The 22,026-nt window shown below is 38.6% G+C and overlaps 1 protein-coding gene across 1 annotated transcript; it reads right to left on the reverse strand.

Moving 5' to 3' along the window:
• Positions 1–1,075: 1,075 nt before the first annotated feature.
• socs5b (suppressor of cytokine signaling 5b) lies at positions 1,076–20,422 on the reverse strand. Its single transcript, XM_057341997.1, has 2 exons — positions 19,980–20,422; positions 1,076–12,906 (listed from the first exon to the last, which is right to left on the reverse strand). The coding sequence occupies exon 2, from the start codon at positions 12,900–12,902 to the stop codon at positions 11,208–11,210; it is 1,695 nt and encodes a 564-aa protein (XP_057197980.1). The 5' UTR covers positions 12,903–12,906; positions 19,980–20,422; the 3' UTR covers positions 1,076–11,207.
• Between the last annotated feature and the right edge of the window lie 1,604 nt (positions 20,423–22,026).

The raw sequence follows: 22,026 nt of genomic DNA on the forward strand, positions 1-22,026 counted from the left end.
CAACTATCATAATTGAATAATTAAATAATTAATTAATTAAATTGACTATTTCACAGGACTTCATTGAGAATTCATTCCCAGCTATCAAACATACTGTATATGTCACCCTGTCTGTAAAGTATAAAGTTCTAAACTCTGAGATTAGGAGTAATCTAAATGATAGATACCATAATAGATTTTCCAGATACTGTACTCACATTTTCATTTATGATATAATTAATGAAATTAATTCATTTAACTGACGTAGGGTTTGCTAAAGGTTGATTTCAATCTTTGGCATTACCTTACTCTGTCAATGTAGGTGATATCAAAGTTATGTTTTCAGATAATGTTCTTTACATTATGTAGGATAATTTTATGTAGAAAATCACAAAAAAATTGACTGACTTTAGATGGTTTCAGCGTTGTTCAACATAAACAAACATGATGTGGCCCAAACTTAAAGAATTAATAACTGTTGAGAAGTTTTAATTTAATACAATGAATATACAATCAAATATTAATACAAATTAATATAAATATACATTAAATATAAAATAAATTGTTATATAATAACCGAACATCGAGCGGAAGTTAACTTCGGGCCAGGCGTGTGCGTCTGATGAAACCGTAGCTGGGTTTCACAGAAAGGATCACGTACCGTATGTTCTTAAAACATTTTGCTGACATTTCCATTCATGAAAGTTCTGAAATAGTTATTTCTACTATAATGCAAGAATAATTTGTGTTTTTGTAATGTTTGTAGAATGTTTAGCCATGACATAAAATGCTAATAAAATGTTCATTTGATATTACTGCAAGACAACTTTGAAAGAACCTTAAGATAACGTTAATCAAACTTATGGAAACACTCCCTGTGAAAAGCAGGTGCGACATGGCAGAATGAAGCTAGGTTCTTTATGGTGGGGTGTTTAAAAAGATTTGTTATATCACCTGAAATGGAAAGTATACTTATATATATATATATATAGTATATAAGTATATTATATATGAATTATAATTAGGTCAATAAAGTTATAACATTCAGACCTTATTATGAAGAAATTTGAATAACATACAGATGCCCATGAAAATACATGAACCTTCATTTTGGATTATAAAACATGTTACTGTGTCACTAGTGTCACAAAATCAAATAGCTAAAAGCCTTTGGTTAAACAAAATCCCACTTAAATCTATTTCATGAGTTCACATTGTCATTTGTCAGTTAAATTTACTTGATCGTTTTTATTTAACCGTACATTGTGTGCTGCATATTTGTGGCTCTCTTTCACGTTTTCCCACATACAGTTGACTGGCAAAGGCAATGTGCCAGCTGACATTTTAAGTGGGGAGCCAAATTGTGCCAAAAGGACTTAAACACGCCTCCTGTATCAGGCGGTTTAATCTTGCAGATACATGGTACAGTCATCATGTTTTCATGAGCTTGTGGTTAATCCGCTGTAGAGGCAAGGCTGGTTTCTCCAGATGACAGTGTGATAGTGATGGCTGTTTTTCTTGGCTGTGATTGCCAGCCTGGTGTACAGGAGGCCGATTTAGGCCCCTCATGCACGCTTGACGGCCGCCATCCACACTGGGTGTAAAATACTATCTAGGGATGGGTATGAAAGATGGATGGGAGCCTGTGCATGTGTGTGTGTGTGTATTTGGCAGGCAGAGGTGAGTGAGAGGTCATCATTTACTTTGCCGCCACAGACTTGGAGGCTGTCCATAGTGGCAGACGGCAGCTTTTTCCGCCTCTCTATCATACTGCATCGCTTATGGATGATGTGTGGAGATGTGAGGTATGAGAAAAGTGCATGTGTCATGTTCTTTCAAATCAGCAGTACTATTCCACGTCTACTAAAACCATGCAATTGAATTATGCAGAACAGCTGGAAAGTTAAGTCATTATTTACAGAAATGTTCTCCTTGCATGCAAAGATTTGAGAAAAGTAGCAATGGTCAATTGAACAAAACAGTCTTTTGAAATGCATCTTGATACATTTAACTCACAAAATCAGTCTGAGTGCATTTACAAATAAGATGCTTGATGCTCGTAGAAGCAGCTCAATAAATTGAGAAGATTGTTAATGAAAATTGAATACAAGATACATATTGCATTGATTGCATTTATGGTGGGGTTTTTTTACATTTTGGAGCTTTACATTCCCAGTCCTCCTTTACTTTTTATTATTTTAAAAAGTCTGCCACATGCCCCCTTTGTATTACACAAAAGAAAGTCTGAACTCATTTTGGGAGTACTGTTCCTTAGGGAGGGCTTGGTGCTCCTGAGCTACGCCGGCTATGGAAAACGTGAGCAGAGTTGGAAATGTCTCTGCAACCTAATGAAAGACTCTAGAATAGAATAACCAGGAATGCTTTTCATTCACCCATTGACCAGCTTGCTTTCATCAAAGAAAAAATTTGAATAAACTGAGCGCGCTGGTTAGAATTCAATCTGTACACACAGCTTGCTACAAAGAGCAGAATTTGAGAGTGTGTTGTTTTCCAGATTGGGTTTCACTGATGGTCCAGCATCGCTTGAGCGATGAATTATATAATTTTCAATAAAGTAAATATAAATGCCTTCTTTTCTTCCACTCAGTTCTGCGTATCCAAAAGATACGCTCAATTATTCATGAGCTTTGGGTGGGTGATGTGTAACCGATAACCTGCATGCTATTTATATTTCATTTCAAAAGGACAAATAATACGGCTGACCTCCAGGCCAAATCACAGTGGAGCTCATGTGCATGAGCTGAAACAATAATTTCTGCTATGATAGTGACGGGGCAAGAATCTTATTGAATGACATTAAAATCTAACACATAAGATTTTCCACTTTTTCAAACGTTATTTAGTGCACTTTAAAACGTTTTTTGTTTTATTGTCCTGCTCCTTATCTGAAGATTAATGAGTTCTGTTACCATAATGTGTATAACGTTAACGTTTGCTAACGTTAGCAAACTGACTGAATGAAATAAACTTAAAATCTTTAAGTTGAGTTTACTCTAATGATTTACTAAATCAAGGCTTAAAAGTACAAGTAAATTTCAACTCTGCCACATCGTATGACAAAATCATCATACACACGTACATTGAAGGAGCGGTTGTTTTACCAATATTAGTGTATTAGTCCCGTCCCGTGCAGAGCACCCAGTGCATCCGTCTGGCTAACAAACGGTGCATATTTACAGAAGTTTGTTCATGTTCTTAAGTCTGAACAGTGACAGGTTATGGGCAATTCTATTTTGCACTTACTGACAAGTCAGCTGCGGTGTAGTAAATTGAATGCGCTGTTTCTCCCTGCCGCTAACTCACTGTACAGAGCAGATGCAGAGAAAGACCATCCTAAAAATGTACTTCGTTTATCTTGCAGTTTAGTCACATGCACTTGCTGTGCTTGTGTTCACTACTCTCTGGATGGGTTAAATGCAGAGGTCACATTTCGGGTATGGGTCACATCTGACTATGGGTCATATCTGACTAATAGGTCACTTTCACTTTCACTCACTTTAGACCTATAGGGCTGAAAATGTATTTGGTTTTCTCTCTTTCTCTACTGCTCCAGTATGCTCCGCTGTGTTTGTGCGTGAGGTGGGCACTCTGTAAAAGGTCCGGGTGCTGCACCGCTCTTGCAGTTGACTTCTGCCTTATTTGCACCAAAGACGTCAGGTTTTTATATTTAGTAACGTTTAAAAAAAATATTTTTGAAATTTGTGAATCGATTCGAATCGCTAGCAATAATCATATGTGAATCGATTTTTTCTCCCATACCTAGAGAAAAACATAGCACCATGGTACAATAGCACCACTCGCGCCCTTAAAAGAGAAACATGTAAACTGGAGCGTAAATGGAAACAAACTCAATTAGAGGTCTTTAAAATTGCTTGGAAAGAGAGTGCAAACTGTTATAAAAAGGCACTAATAGCAGCAAAGGCTGAGCACCTCCGAAACCTCATAGAAACTAACAAAAACAATCCAAGGCTTTTATTTAGTACAGTTGCTAAATTAAGAAATAAACAGACATCACCTGACCTGGGTATTCTGCCGCACCTTGGTAGCAATGAATTCACTCATTTTTTTACAAAGAAAATCGAAAACATACGAGACAAAATAATAAAAACTCAACCTCCATGTCTGTCCTATGAATTAGTACCAACCATCGCCCCAAAAGAAAGGCTACAGTGTTTTTCACCTATAAAACAGGAAGATTTAATTAAACTTATTGCAACATCTAAACCTACAACTTGCTTATTAGACCCCATACCAACTAAATTATTAAAAGAGTTATTACCCGTTGCAATTGAGCCCATTTATAACCTGTATAAAATACTAGAAAAAGTAGTGTCCACTCAGTTGTGCTCTTTCTTACAAAATAATGACATGCACGAAATATTTTAGTCAGGCTTTAGATCACATAATAGCACTGAAAACGCACTCGTTAAAATGACAAACGACCTGCTTATAGCATCAGATAAAGGTAACATCTTACTCCTAGTCCTGCTTGACCTTAGTGCTGCGTTCGATACTGTAGACCATAAAATACTTCTAGATCGCTTACACAATTATACCGGTATTCAGGGACAGGCACTACAATGGTTCAGATCTTACTTATCAGACCGACATCAATTTGTCCATTTAAATGGGGAATCATCAAATCTAACGCAAGTAAATTATGGATTACCTCAGGGATCGGTTTTAGGACCCTTGCTATTCTGCATATACATGCTGCCCCTTGGAAACATTATTAGAAAACATGGAATTAGCTTCCACTGTTATGCAGATGATACTCAGCTATATATCTCATCAAGACTAGATGATTCCTTCCAGCTGTCCAAATTGATAAGTGCATTGAAGCTATAAAACATTGGATGACTTGTAATTTCCTTCTTTCAAATTCCAATAAAACAGAAATATTACTTATCGGACCAAAGACACGTGAGCAGAATATTTCGGATTATAACCTGCAAATTGAGGGCTGCACTGTTACTCCAACAAATACAGTTACAGACCTAGGCGTTATATTAGACAGCAACCTGTCATTTAAAAATCACATCTCAAATGTCACAAAACAGCCTTCTTCCACCTTAGAAATGTTGCCAAAATACAAAATATTTTATGTGTTGCTGACGCAGAGAAGCTTATTCATGCATTTGTGACCTCAAGACTTGACTACTGTAATGCACTGCTTAGTGGTTGTCCTGCAGCATCAATAAACAAACTACAGTTAGTTCAGAATGCAGCTGCCAGAGTTCTAACCAGGTCCAGAAAATATGATCACATAACCCCAATGTTATTAACCCTTCACTGGTTACCCATTAAGCATCGTATTGACTTTAAAGTTCTTTTAGTCACTTATAAAGACTTAAACAGTTTAGCCCCTACCTACATAACAGAGCTTCTACCACACTACAACCCATCACGCTCTCTAAGATCTCAAAACTCCAGACTTTTGATAACACCTAGAATAACTAAATCCACCAAAGGGGGCGGAGCTTCCTCATATGTAAGCACCTAAACTCTGGAATAGCCTTCCCGATACTATTCGAGGGTCAGACACACTCTCCCGATTTAAATCTAGATTAAAGACACATCTTTTCAGCCAAGCATTCACTTAATGCAAAATATGCTAAATAAATAAATTAATTAATTAATGAACAGCAGCTACACTAATTATTCTCTTTCTGCCCTCCTCCCCCGCCTCAGGACGCCCATCCCGAGGTAGGGAGAGATTACGCCAGCACAGATGAACGTCATATGCCTCTCCCTAACTAGAGATTACACCAGCTCCATCTGAACATCCCGTGCCATCCTCCTGCGGACTGACTGACCATCCCAGCTCCATCTCAGGCAATTCCATCACCACCCAAGAGCAGAGACGGACTACTTGTCACATTAATGCTAAATTTATAATACTTAGTATTTAATGCTAAATTTACATCACATGACAGCAGTGAAGTTATAGCTGCACTCAGTTACATTATGCCATTACTAATTTCTCTGCTTGTAACATTGCTCTGTTGTCTGATATCGATCAAAACTACCAACTAATAAGCTCTCCCTATTCTTCATAAACATTTATTCAGTGACACGTCAGAGGAGACCTGGCCCTCCCGGCTGAGCCTGGTTTCTCCCGAGGTTTTTTTTTCTCCATTTATTTATCATTGGAGTTTGGGTTCCTCGCCACAGGGCAGTGTTGGCTTGCTCACCTGGAGACTGCATTTATTAGATATTATTTACTAGAATGATCTTGCTTGTTCTATAAACACCATGCACTGTGCTGTGTTTTACCCTCTCTGTGGTTTTCTGTTTTTCTTACTTTCTCCTGTAAAGCTGCTTTGGAACAATGCACATTGTGAAAATCGCTATATAAATAAAATTGAATGAATAAATCATTGTCACAAACTGAGATCGGATTTCAATAAAATGTAATTATGAACTGAAATATTTCTCATCAAATTTACTCAAATGCTGAATATGTTATCTCTATAAAGAACAATAATTGTAAATCTTAATACTCCTTGTGTATTTTAACTTTTTTTAACATTTTTTTTTCTTTTCATTTGTCACTTGAATGAAACACAACTGAGACTTTTGAGAACTCTGAAAAATCTCCTGAACTATGGAATTATAACAATCAGAAAATACAATTCAAGTTGACCAGTTGTGGGACATTTGATAAGCTCTGTAAATAGCCTAATACATTGTAAAAAAACAAAGTAGATTTACTTTATTTGCAAATTTGTGTGCAAAAAATAAGTACAATTTACTTTAAAAACTTTTTGCAAACTATGCGCAAATTTACACAAAAAAGTAATGCTATAGTTGTTTTTTACAGTGTGGTTTTGGCAAAATGTAAACAGCAAAATAAAATCTCAAAACCTTATTGTTAGTTGAGATACTGTATGTGACATTAACAAATCTAACAGATATCCATTTACAGCACGGTATACACTCAATATTTTTTTATTAATAATATTAAGACAATGAAGCATTCACAAAGCACCAAGAGTGACAACTACAAGTGCATTGGCTGTAACAATGAACAGGTTATGCGAAGAAAAACAAAGAAAATAGGCATACAAGACAAACAAAAACACCAAAACTAAAATGTGAACATCTTGGTTTTCTACATACTCTTCCATCGAGACATTAGTTCTTTAAGAGACAATATGATGAAAAGGAACAGAGAAGAATATTTGGTGATACTTGTATGATTAGATATGGGTTAGCCTGTGGCAGCTGGGAAGGCTGTTGTGATTGGTCATAACGTATAAGGCAAAATGACAACCATTAGCCCCTGTCATCATCAAGCCCTGTCAGCACAGCCACCACACACATACAGTAACCTACTGCTACAAGCGTGCACGTTTAGCATTAAAGTGGCGTATGATTGCCACCATGGTTACATCACACTCACTGTGTATTAGATATGATTTATGTAAAAATAATAATCTTGTTAAATGCTACTCTGCTTGCATAAAAATATTACTCAACCCCACAAATTTTGACACCAAAGTCAGAAAGATCTGGGACCTTATTTATAAAGCACACATCTAATCATTTCTACATGTACAACGAACAAATTTCGCCATATTTACATGAATTTAATTTTGTCCCGTTACATATATTTATAGATAGTGGAGTGCTTGTGGGTTTTTTAATGATTCGCAAACATGCATATACGTCTTAATTGCTTGTTGGAACATTTCAGAGAATATTTTGTGTTAACATTAAGGATGATTACATAAATAAAGCCCCAGAGGTTTACACATTGGCACTAAAAGAAAGCTGTGAGAGTACTAAACAGGATTAGTAAATTCAAGATCATTTACTGCCCTGCCCCATTCAGGGGCATATAGTGCATTATATAACTCACTCTAACTTAAACACAAAGTCAAATTCAAGACAATACTGTTTGTAATCATAGGGGCAACAAATTCGACATTTAACAACTGTGGGTACATTTCAGTATGCGTGCAAGTACATTTGAGTATGTGTCAAGCAACATTTCACCGCATAAATTGCAAGCAGGGTCTACTTGACATGGTCAGTATGTGCTACAGTGGCTGACATAAGACATTTCCCATGGGGAAAAGGGCAAAACACACCAGACTCCTCTGTATAGAGAAGCTGTTTCACAATTGTCCACTTGTTAACTATTAAAAGCCAAGAAAAAACGTCCCCCGGCCGTAAGCACAAGACGCAGTTCACAGAAGTCTCATAAGACTCCTCACTGGCATCTTTGTTGCCTTCTGCAGACTGACTGTTGCGATTTTATGTCCCTTATTTTAAATGCAATAAACCTTGCCTGAGTGACTGAAGAACACTGTGTTGGATTAAGTTTGGTGTGTCATTTCCCTCGCGATACATTCTCTCAACTATTAACTAAATAGCAGCTGCGGTTTCATACACGACGGCACCGTTTCTGTAGCATTCAATCTTGCTCAATGGAGCACTGTGTGTTTTAGCCCTATGCTAATGCTAACTTTAGCGTAGCATGCAGACTAGACAAACAACCGGCTTTCTGCTTTCAGCTCTACATATCCAGAAAAGTGAGTGATGATGAGGATGTGGTCAGAACGGGGAGGAAGAGGAAAAACTGGAGCACTTCACTATTTTCACAGCATTAGGAAACACAGAGTGGTCCTTTTAGCAGGTGGTAAATTTAGAGGCTAACATATTAAATTTAGCCTGTGATTAGTGCGTGTAAGGCAGGGCGTAACTCTGCCAGGAGAGACGCGCTCACTGTGTAGTAGCAAAAAGAGTCCCAAATGACTTCCACGGTGTTTTAAAACACAGTTTGAGTGTAAATGCAATGGGTTTGGTGAGGAAGCGTTTAACGGACCTCAAAAATGATGCTCGCTTTCTTTCATAAATGCATCCTGGAAGCTTTGTCAATGTCTCAATATTGGTGTAATGTGCCTGCAGTCCTGTGTTAATGATTTTTGAGTAGTGTTATTCATGTTCCCCTTAAAACCCTGTTGAAAATCCAGCATATGCTGGTTAGATATGTTTTGAAGCAAGGTAGCTGGTTTGAGCTGGTCATGTGCTGGTCCTAAACTCATGACCAGCTAAGGATCAGATTAAACCAGCTCGTGACCAGCTAAGGATCACTTGCTTTGACATTTTGTTATCTAATCCAATGGAAGTAACACTGCGTGTTTTTAAGTTGTCAATCCATTTTTGAGGCCCCTGTAATTTTTTTTATTTAAAATGACTTGAGGCTTTGAAGCTGTGACCAAGTGCTTTAGTGACGAGCTTTCTAGAAACTCAATGAGAAATGTAGTATTCCTGCTAAAGTCTTAAAATGACATCATCTGACATGTACCAGTTCAAAGTTGACATAATATAAAACTGTACACAGAGCGTACAGTGTACACATTGGAAGAAATGTAAAGGTGGATGTGTTGAGTTTTCAGTCAGGTTGTTCAAATGGAAAATTAGAGAAAAAAGCCCAAAGACTAACAAAATGACTTCCTTTCAGCAAGATCCCAGACAGGTTCTGAAAACGTATTTAATTGCAGCTAAAATAAATGGCTTTAAAAACAAGTGCGACTCGGGACACGATACATGAGGCATTGTGCTCAAATAACCAAATGTCATGGAGGACGATTATTCATGCACAATAACCTAAGATGCACACCTTTGGTCGCTGATCACCAAACACCCTAATACTGCAAACTGTCCCATGGTACACACATTATGCAACTTTTCTGCACTGGCTGACATCTGACTGGACTTCAAGAGCACACCAGTGCAATGCCAAACCTCTGATTTTATACAAGCATGATTTTGTTGGCCTCAATCGAAAGGTTTTGTTATTAAGGCCAAAGATTTACAAAAGTTTTAAAAAAAAGTTTTTTTTACAGTGTTCAGGGAATCTCAATCATTAGTGCACATAATTTTGACAAGGAAAGCATAGCTGCTTCACAATGATTGAAAGTGCAACATCATCAGGTGGAACCAACCAGACGTAACGACAGAACCGGACATCAATCCAACAAACATTAAATATATACACAGCGATGGCATCTGTCTGTGTCTGAACTATATCTAAAGTGAAAACAATCAGGGAATCTGTACATGTTTAAGATTACTATCTCTGTCCACTTTAGGTGGTTGCATATGTAGCCATGTTGGCTTAAATAAAGCCATACCGTATGCGCAGGCTCGGTAAGAGATACTTCCCAACCGACATCTACTTTGGGTGACTCGTGCTGAGAATATAGGAGAACGAGGGGTTAAAACTGACGTCTAATGCTTAAGGTCCATAAAAAGATAGACACAATATAATCCATTTATACGTATGCACTTAAGTCTATATGTCTTTGTGCGGTATACAGACAACAATTAAAGTGCCATTTTCGACTGTCACCGATAAAAATAGACAATAGTAAAATAGATTGTTAAAAACTAGGGTAATGCTGGGATATGACACTTCACGAGGTCCTAGTTTTAAATAACACCCTCTCTATCATATGGCACATGGTACTCTGCGCCTGTGTGCCCACTCTCTGTGGTTACTGCGTGAGAGTAAATGGTAGCTTTTTACGCGTAACTGCTCCCTCCTCTTTATGCAATTATGCCTTTCACTTCTGTCTGCCACCATTTTAAAAATAAAACATGCTTCGTGCTGGGAGGTGTGTGTCTAACTGTGACCCTGTCCATGTACACAGTGCTTAACAAGTGCTGCCTCAGGGAACCCGACACGTGCAGGAGGCTGAAGTATCGAGAAGGTATTGCTGACAAATTAGCAATGACTTAGCAAATATACAGTTAATGCATCTAGATATTTAACATCAGGTTTTACAGACTAGCCGTTATTTCAAGGTATGAAGAGTTCCACAAATTAGTTGAATATATTTTAACACTGGACTAAGCTTATGTAGATTTGCTAAACAAGCAGGAGTCTATTTAATGTAATGCTTTTTTATACTGCTCAAAATAGTGAAAACACTAGAAAATAAAAAGCAGGGAGCATAAAGAGCAATGCTCAAGACTTAAGCACATAAGCTAGCCTGATAACATGTACTGCTGCTTTGCATCATACTTATGGATTCCATGTGTAGTATTAACAAAAATATTGGTGTGAGTTCATAACATCCTCCAATGCTGCGTGTCTTAAGCCAGCTGTATGATGGATAATACGAGCCACACTTTTCTGGCAGCAGGGATCCTGCCTACACTACATCTGCCTCGGTCATGCCCAAAGCCAGACCTCATTTGACCTTGAGTGGTGGCTCTCTTTCCAGCCAGCGCACCCGTACTTTCTGTTTGTAGTGATACTCCTTGAGGAAGTCTTGCATGGTTGGCGGCAGCGGCAGGGCACCAATGCCATCATAGGTGGTGTGTCTGCAGATGGCGGCTCGTGCCAGATGCTGAAGGCTAAAGGGGAAGGTCCTATGTAGGGGAGCCGTGAGAAGGGGCTCAAAGAACATACAGGCACTGGGGTCTTTGTAGTGCTCCAGTAGGCCTGTAACAGTGGTAGAGTGGAAGACACAAGGGTCGTGCGCATCAAAGCTAAAGTTGTGATTCCATTGTTCAATGCGTGCGTGCAGCGAACGATTGTAGCGTCGAAAACTGACAGAAAACAGGTAGTCCTCCTGGGCAGAGTCACGCAGCAAGAAAGTGCCTTCTGGCCGTCCATCCAGCAGCGCTTCTGCTTGGTACCGGTCCATCACTCCCCAATAACAGGGAAGTGCGGTTATGGCCTGTAGATCAGGCACCAAACAATGGATGTAGTCTATCTGCGTGTGGACCTTCCAAGGCCCCTGCTGTCTGGAGCAATGAGCATCCCCAGAGGCGTGCCTCTGTTTGGGTCTCCTTGTCTGTAAGCAGAGGGTTGTTGAGTCCTCCTCGGAATCACAGTCGACAGAGTGGGCTGGCGTCGCCATACTCGCAGCAACCTGTGCGGCAATCCCGGACAAGCCCCCAGAAATAGAAGAGACTGTTCCCATACTCCTGCCCTCCACAATTCCTTCGCCAACACCAGGAGCCATCTTTGGTCCCAGTTTATAGACAGAAGAGCTCTGTGAAGTCGCCTCCAGTGTATGGATTTGCGCATTCGGAGGAGGGTCCACTCCTTCCTCTATGCTAAGCCTGCGTCGCTCACGGAGTTTCTCTTCCTCATCCTCCGGGGAGGGATGTGCTGAATCAAATGCATCCAAAAGAGCAGTTGATGAATGAGGGCTGACCGGTGCCGTATGCTGCTTGATAAGGTGCCACTTGTTGGCCAAATCAGAACCAGGTGGGAAAGGGCACGTTTCTAACATCAGTTCAGTCAGGTGGATCTTACGTTTGGAAGACACCGGACCTCTCGCAGATTGAGAGCGGTGGTGTGTGGGCAAGGGAAGACACAGGCCTACAGTATCTTTAAGTCGCTGGTGCAAGGAACGGGCACTAAGGCTGCGCCCACTGCTGCCAGCTCCTACAGAATCATTATTCTCTTGGATGGAGCTAATCCCATAGCGACGATCCCTCCTGGCCGTACTTCCTCTTGAGCGCCCTGTTCGCCTGTCAGCCTCAAGTGAACTTTGCGTTTTATTTGAGCATGAATGCTTCTTTTTACCTCCCCAGGGAGCATGACGAGAGTAGGAGTCCCTACGCACATGAGGGCCCCTCCGTGCATCCTCGCTGTCTTTGTCAATAGAGATTTCAACTATCTGGGGAAAATCTGCAACACAGTTATGGCCTCGGCGACCTCCAGTTGCCACTGGGAGAGGTGACAAGCTTCGTGAGGGGGTGGAAGACCTAGTTCCACTGGGTTCACTTGCACGTGTTCCTCCTCTTGAGTCTACCACACAGAGGACACGATTGACATCCTGGCTACACAAATTGGACTCGGAGCCATCGGTGTGGAAGAGAGCTTGGCATCGATTCCTGAGGTTACCCCACATCTTGCCAACTTTCTCCATAGACCTGTTAGGAAAACAGACACAAAGAATTAGTGATTAAAATATATTTCACGGATACAAGCTCCAATGCAGTGCAGATGTGTAAATTATAATGAAAACACTATTCTGATAGGAATATAGTGTGTGAATATGTTAAGCTCAAAATGGACATGTTACACATATTACAACTTGCACATATATTAAAAGAATGTTTGCAATTGAATACAGTTAGTTTAATGAAAATCTGCATAACAATACATTGCATTTAGTATGTCTTTTGTGTTTTTGTCTTCCGAAGAGCATTCTAGGTGCTTTAATGAAAGCAAGGCGAGCTTTTTTTACAGTGGTGTTTATCACTAATTTGCTAATTTCTTTGTTAACAAATTTTCAAAATACAAAATTACTTCTAGGCTTGATTTTGAATCCTAGGTGTAGACATTGAAGTACAAGGTACAGTTAGCACAGAGTTGCCAGGCAGACATGCAAGAACACAAGGCCATGGCTATAAATGAACCGAGAGATCTGCTCCCAGCTGATCTACTGGTATGTACTGTATTACTGAGCCTGTACCAAGAACTTTCACTGTCATGGCAGCAGACATACACAGACACATGTTAAATCACATAGCAGAGAGTTACAAAAAAGACGGTATCGTGAACGGGGGGTGGGTGGGTGTGGTGGAGGTGATTGGAGGGGGGATGGGGGGGGTGTTGTGTTGGTGCACACAGACTGTGTAGACAGACCTAAAGAGGGAGCCTGTCTGTGAGGGTTTTTTTTGCCCTTTCTGTTCCCGTTTAGAGAAAGTGCTGATCTTGCTTTTTTTACTGTGGTTGAGCTGCACAAATTATGCAAATTTGAGGCCACCAGGAGATCACGCACATATCTTGCCATAATAAGAACTGAGTACATGGGTCAAAAACGTTAAGATGTCCCTATCAAAAAAAAATTACAAAAGTGATTTTATGTCCATAGAAAGCACGTTAAATGTAAGTAAAAGTTTTTGGAGAATAAAATGTCAAAATTTGGTTGAAATAACTGTCATTCAGTGTAACAATATTTATGTACAAATTCAAACAACATGCTTATTCAGACTTGTACATATTACAATATATAAAAGAATAAGGGAGCATATTACATTTTATTGTGCTTTAAATGAGTAAAAAATTCTTATTGACAAATAGGCAAATTTTAAAAAATGGAAAATTACAACTAATTAGCATTTGGGGTGAAAGTAATTAGTCTTTAATATGTCATTAATTGATTTTTGTTGTAAATATGCCTGACAAGATTGTTAAACTGAATGACATCTTAGTGGGCGTCTTCTGTAAATCAGGGAAAAATGTAGGATATTTATTTTTGCTCAGAAAAACAAAAATTAAATTAAATTAAACAGATCGTCTGTGTACTGAGCATATTAATTTTGTATTTTTAAACACATACTTATACATGCACATATTTAAGAAAAATATAATACAAAAAACAATAAACATTTATATAAAATCTAAATTATTGGTAAATATAAATAAATCATGTTATGTGTATGTTTTTGTGTTTATAAATACAAAATTATATGCACAGTACACTACACTGATCATCAGTGGAAAGAAGTTAGAACAGGCACTACAGTATTTTATTTAGTAACAAAAAAAAGTGAGATTTCAGTATGAAAAGTTATTCAATATGTTGTAGCATGCACAGAGTTTCCAGGTGTTTTCTCTAAGCATCTTGCTACAGTTCTTATGGATTTACGTTGTCTCAGTTTATTCTCTCTCTTCATGTAATCCCAAACTGACTCTGTGATGGATCAGATCTCTGTGTGGGCTATACCATCTGCTGCAAGATTCCTTGTTCTAACAGAGAATTTGTTTAATTTCTTTTCATGTATGAAAATCTGTATCGATATTAAAAATGGCACGCTAAGGCAATAAACACATCATCAAAAACACATTTTTGAGGTAAAACAACTAATGTGCCTTAAGACTTTTGTGCACTACTGTATGATGACCCATTTGTAACTACCTTATGATAAAATTAATTAAATTGGATCAAAATGACCACATGATGATAAAATGCATTACAATAATAATGTCTAAATGTTTCTTATTATCTCTCATAAATTAAGATGTTTGGAAACAAAGAAAAATAAATGTGTGGCCACTTGACATTTACAACAGAAAGAACCTTGGAACAATACCTCTACTCTATGATTTAAAGGGGTCATATGGCGCAAATACGTGTTTTTCTGTATCTTTGGTGTGTTATAAGTTGCCCATGCATGTATTAGACACGTAAAATTGCACAAATGAAAGTGTCGGAACAAAAGATGCATTCTATCTAAAAGCGAATGCTCACCCAGACCTGCCTGAAACGCCTCGTGTAACCACACCCCCACAAATCTAAGTCAGTTCGTGGTATGATTTGACTAAGACCGCCCAAATGTATACGCAAGTAAGGTGGGCGTACCTGTCAGTACAATTGCTTTGGAACATGATGTTCCAAATATGGTAAGAGGCTTTACATTTCCATCACACGCTTGCAGTATTCCACCAATCACTACGCACTGGTTAACTGGCCAATCATAGCACACCTCGCTTTTCAGAGCCATGAGCTTTGTTAAAAGTCTGAGGGTTTCAGAGAGGCGGGGCAAAGAGGAGATACAAAACATGCACGGTATGTGGAAAATAAATTTTTTAACCTTAAATCGTGTATACACATTACATTGCAATCGGTGCATCTCTAAATATTATGGTTTGTTTTACATGTAATTTTCATTGCCGATTCTGGTTTCCGATTTTATTATAAGTGAAACCTGCCGATTCCGATTTTCTATCCACAAACTATAATTGACAGTATACTGTATATAAAACCATATTAACTTTTCTTCAATGCACATTTTTTTATTTTCATTACATAAATGATTGAACATTACAATTTCCCCAAATTTCCCTAAATGCAGTTCTCCAAGCTGCATTAAATTACAGAATCTTCTCTTTCCCAAACAACTCTTAAATTGAAGAACTCTGTGACTGAAAAGAAGTACAAATAATAAAATATAACTAAACATGTCACTTAATTTACCCTTTTCATTTTTGTACTCATCTCACAAAAGTCTAAGATAACAATAAAATAATAATAAAAAATAAAAAATAAAAAAATACTTTATTCTCGTCTGTTTCCGTTTATGAAACTAACATTGTTTTATTTCATTTTTTCTGAAATGTAAAATAAATAGTCTTTATCTTGGGTCTGTAGGATTAAAAGAAGTGGGTTGATTTTTGCTGCAACTTCAATAAAAAAGTTTAAAATCTTATGAGTGAATTCTACTCTAAAGATGTATATGTATTTGCAGTTTTTTGTGTTAGTAAAGAACTCAATCAGATATATATCACATATATTGGTTGATTTATTCATTTTTTTATATTTTCAATTTTTAAAAACAAGTAGAAGTCATGTTGAATGTCATTTTACCTAAGTGAAATAACCACAGTTTTAACGTAAGACAAGGAATCAGGTTGAGTGGAATTTATGTTTGTTTTACACAGAGTGAACATGAGTTTAGCATGTGTCAGAGTTTAGCATCACTGTTAGCATACACACCCCATGTAGACGGAGCAGCGAGAGATGAACTACAGTCTGTACAGTACATGATGCGTGTGCACGCGCGTGCAGTCAGCTGACATGAGAGATGCGCGTCAGTCAGCAGAGACTCGCGGTCTGGTGGACCCACATGCGACTATAAACGAGCCGTGAAAGACAGGCTGTGCGCGCGCACGTTTACATGTTTACTTGCTGCTTTGAGTGTACTGACGGCTGTGACGTTCTTGCCCGCATCACGGGCAACAGAAGATCGGCTTGGAATCGGCAAGACATGAGACTGACCGGCCAGTCACACTAAAAATCGGCCGATTCCGGTCTCTGGCCGGTCAATCGGTGCAATAATATTCGTTTCAGCCGTGTCAAATGACCCCTTTAAGAAAGACCAAACCAGCAAAGCCAATGCACAAACCATCATAAAACTTACACCTACAGTATATCCAGAAATACAGTAGCACATAAATTAAAAATGATCTTACAAGTTTACCTGCCTGTGTTAACAGAAATAATGTCTTGCAGTCCTCGAGCTAACCAATCTTCATTACTCTGTATGTGTTAAGCTTTCGAGAAGCATTAAATGACTTTGAAAATGTCATGGAAGGCATGTGGGATGCTGGGAAGTGAGTTACATAAGACTTAAGAAACACTGACACACTGAGATAGGGTTTTGGACTGAACCCTATCCAGCACTCCATGCACAAGTGTTTTAAGCCATCCAATTATTCAGTCTCACCCCAACCACAACTATGCAAGCTAAAGTGTTCATGCACTAAGATGTTGATCTCAGTCAAACACATTTACAAACTGGTTATCGTGGGACTTAAAATAGCATGAATTGTGCTCGCAGCACTGTTCACATAACAGATATACACTGGATATGATGTGACATGGATACTTATATTTCTCACGCTCCTCTTTCGAACTCCACCGTTCTCGCCTCCAGACACATCTCTAATGTACCGCAGTATCAGATGCATCAGCCTCTTTTTTCCATGCAAGTTGGCATTTTTTTCCTTGACTATGCAAATCACTTTCAAAAAAACCTACGGCTTTGGATTTCAAGAAAGAATGTAATGAGAGGCATTTATCTGTGAACATTCCTTACGTAAAGCAGAATGTTTTAAGTAAGTATTTTTGTCCTGAAAGCTTTCCTGTAGCTTAACTGGTAAAGCACGATCGATTCCCAAGAATTACTCAAGACAGCAAAATATCGCCAACACAAGTTAGTGCATAAAAACATAGTTTCCTTTTCTGCCAGTAAATGAGGGCAAAGATGTGGAATGGTCAGAATGGCTGGATTTACCTCGGTTAACTTTTTGTGAATGTTTGCCTTGTGAAAGTTCTCCTCAAAAACTCCTAATTAGACAGTTACATCGTGATAGTCTGTCATCTCTTAAAAACTGCTCTCTCGCCGATGATAAAGTGCAGAAAGGCATGAGAGTTCCCTAGAATTACCCACAATGAGTAGTCCAGGCTAGAGCTTAAGCACATCATTATCGGACCAGCAGTGTGGGATGTGAAACTCCTCTATAGCTCTCTCACAAAAAGGCACCAACGGTGTGGGTCACGTAGAGAGGGCATAAATGAAGTGTCAGACTAAGAGATGTGCGTGATTGACTGTTATAAGATAAGTCAACTCATACAGCCCATGTCCTCCTCAACTGGGCTCAGTCCACAAGACCATCAGAGAGGGTGGAAACTGTCCAAAAAGAGCAGCACCAAGGTCCTCTATATAACCGTCTCCTCATGAGGCACAATGGAGAGGGACGATTGGATGGAAGGGCCATGTGGAATTTACAGACAGCCCCGAAAATCCATGCTTAAGCGATTGCTTACCTTGTAAAATATACACACGCCATTACCCTACCACTTTTGAGGATATAAAAAAACATGTGTATTTCGTTTTATGATAATGTCTATATATGCATACATTCATGAAGATTCTTTCTCAATAGGCTACACATGACTGTTAAATAGACAGCAATGTGTGGAAAGTGAAGCCGTGGTATGTGAACACAACACTGAGAAAAGGATAAAGGGAGAGAATTTACCTAAAGAAAATGGGGAGCATATAAAGGAAAACCCTTATGGTTGGTGTAGAGATGTCTAAAAGGCACAGATGTGAGCAGTTAAAATGGATGGTAAAAATGAACGCAACCCAAATGTATTTTGATTAGTGTTATATACGTTTACACCAAAAGACAATGCTGCTGTAATTATTTTATAAGATGGCTTATTCAAGCTATTTTAGTCCACATCCTGAAATGCAAACCAGATTATAGAAAAATGATGAGAAATTTAGGCCATCGGCAAATGTTGAAATATTTCATAAAAATCCTGCTCATTATATAAAAAGAGTTGTCAAACGCAGAGGTACACACAAAAGAGAAGAACTGTAAAAGGATTATAAAGTTAGTCTACGACAGCTAAGCAGGTCCATATTACTCCGAAAATATCCTTCGCAGTTTCACTCGGTTAGACACGCCTATTCTCATGGGGTCCAGATGAGTGGCCTGGCTTTTGGACAACATTTAGGGCCGGAAGTGTGTTCTTTTTCGAAAGAAAAAAATCAACCAAAGAAAGGTTAATTGTGTAATCTCACTTTCAGAGTTTAGCCGAGATATGAAAAAGAAATAATTTATAGCTGTATAATAGTTAAATCTTTTGTAAGGGAGTTGTAACTAACACGACTAACAACTGAGATAATGTACAGTTGATTCTGAAAGCCACACATGTGCAGACACACATTTGACTTTTTCCATTTCTTTCAGTCAACATCAAGGAAAGTGTCAAATACTTAAAATCGGATTGAATACACATGTACAATTTAAAAAATGTGTGTTACTGCAAAACCCAAATGCACTTTTCCATCTCTAAACGTACTGAAATAAAATGTGGCAAACGTAAATATATGACGTATATAAACTAGACAGCATATAGGACCCGAGTGATATCAGCTGTCAACAAACCACATGCTGCCCATAAGAAAGCAAACCATCTGACTGCTCTGAAGTGGATTTAATAATCGGCACAAATTATGCACGGCAACGTCTCGCAAATGTAATGTAACATAATGCACGCTGCCCACGCAAACAGTTCTCGACAGTAAATTACACTCATGCATTGCATAACTGTCCAAAACATGCTTACACGCTAATTACAAAAGCATACATTCGTGCGTGCAAAGCTGAATATCTGATGTTATTGGATGAATTGACGTTTCAAGAGCATTTTATGGGCCGAGCAGGCTAAACTTTCCGCAACGCGTGAGTGATCTTAGCAGCGTGGAGAGGAGAGCGAGGATGTTGGAATGTTACATTGTACCGTTCGCAGAGGGGAAACATTGTGACATCGCTCGCGTTCCGTTACATTAAATCCCGTGAGTTCACGGGCTGGCGGCTTTACCCAAACGCGTAAAATCGGCACAAAATAAAGCGTGTTAAAATATGCAAAGCAAACCGCATTACACCCCGTAAAGAGGACGAGGCAAACGGGCGTACTCACCTCTTGAATTTTTGACTATTACTTCGCAGCCGTCTTTTGTCTACAAAAGATGGCTTTTAAACGGTGTTAAACTAGCTGTTCCTCATACGCTCAGTCTCGGCGAATGAAATGCAAGTAAGAAAGCATATCGGCTCATTCCTGAGGCTGGTTTTTATAAAGCAGAGGCAGAGTTGAATCCCACATCACTCGGAACGGCAACATAATCCAAGGCCATATATATATGCCGCCTCGCTCCCGTGCGAACCCGTACGTCTTCTCGACAGCCCGCTTTGCGCACCAGTTCAAAGGCGTGAAGAAGAGGCCGACAATGCGAAATCGCAGGCGGGTTGTGACTGGCGGAGTGCATGGAGACGCAGAACGAGAACGCACTTCCGACGGATCGGGGGAGTGACGGGCGTCGTACTCGTCCAATGAGAGCGCAGGTTGAGAGAGCGTTGCCTCGGTTGCCACCCTGAAAACGTGGAGATTCGAGATAATGCGTGAGTGCCAAGAGATGAATGATTAATGATTATATTCAATCAAACAAAGTAGCCATCTGTTGCCTTTAACGGTGTGTGCGTGCGTGCGTGCGCGTGTTTATCTTATCAATAGGAGGGTGATCCATAATGTCAATTAGTTTACAGTACTATACTGTACACAATTGTATATATTACATACAACAAACCATGTTTTATAGCATATTAGCTTGATTTATAATGTTCACACGTTCATAAATTACAATTAAAAAAATATTTATACATATATCCATATAAATATCAAATATGTATATATGTAAATACTCATTTAAAAATGCATATAAAAGCTAATAATAAATATACTGCTGACTCAGCATTAAGAAAGAAAGAAATTATCTTGGCTTACAGGTATAGACTATACCATATATGGGTAGATGTGTAAATGTGTCTCATATGGTGTGACAGCAAAAATGTAGAAAAATGAAGAAAAAATGTATATTATAGATTCAATATAAATAGTAATAGTATGTAATTAAATGTTTGTTTTTGCTCTGTACACAACGTTATTTGTTCACTTCATACATGTAGTTTGATGCATCTTTGCAAATGTGTTGATTTAGTGATGATAGTATTTTAAAATACTTTCAAATACAAACTGATCCACACAAATGATTGTGACATAAGATCACATGTACTGCAAATGATTCTTGTCCTGGAGTTTAAGTTTGTTCATCGTGGCCTTTCATGTGTCTATTTATGTCCAAACAAAGAAGTGTTGTCCGTGAAATTTCTGCAACTTGCCGATTTCACTGCACTAACATGGATGCTGGCATTTTGGGGGTGGAATGAAGTAAGCTTCAAGACCCTCAAAGAGCCCTAAATGGCCACTTCTATTCTTGCTACACTGAGCCTACACACTCATAAACCATCCACTATCAATGTCTCAAAGGGGCATTCATTTTCCTCCTACTGGTGATGTCATCATTTGGAGTCACACCGCATGATAGACTCATGTGAGGCCATATAGTGTAAGCTAGAACATCTTTGACCAATGTCGTTGCAGGCTGAGAATGAGCCCCAGGGAAATGTCCCAGTGTCGAAACAAGATCGCCATTCATCCTGTAGCAGACATCACTCATCTAATTATTGTGGCTGAAACAAAAGGACAAAGAGCTCAGAAAGAGCAAATAAATTATAGCCTGTGTGCTGAATGCATTAAATAGAGAGTTTTCTCTATTTAATAAAGTAGAGCCTTTCTTTAGCATTTACATATTTACAAAGACTGTACTCATTTTAAATACACCAAGTACTCAACATCTTATTTCAATTCATTTTTGCTTTGGTGTGTTTGCCAATAAATAAATACAATATTTTTCTGTTACAGTAAAGAAGCTCAATAATTAGTAATGGATTAATAATTACATTCCCTAAAACTGAAGACAGCTGTTGTGTTGTGATGTGAATTTAGCAAATAGTGTGGCATAAAAATATAGTAAGTAGTCACATGCACGTCCATGAACTGAACGGTGACGTGATACAATCATTTGAATCAATAAAAAAACATGTTGGGCTATAATGATGATGTAATTAAG

This window comes from Triplophysa rosa, linkage group LG9, assembly GCF_024868665.1.
Source record: "Triplophysa rosa linkage group LG9, Trosa_1v2, whole genome shotgun sequence".
In the NCBI taxonomy this organism is placed as follows: Eukaryota; Metazoa; Chordata; class Actinopteri; order Cypriniformes; family Nemacheilidae; genus Triplophysa; species Triplophysa rosa.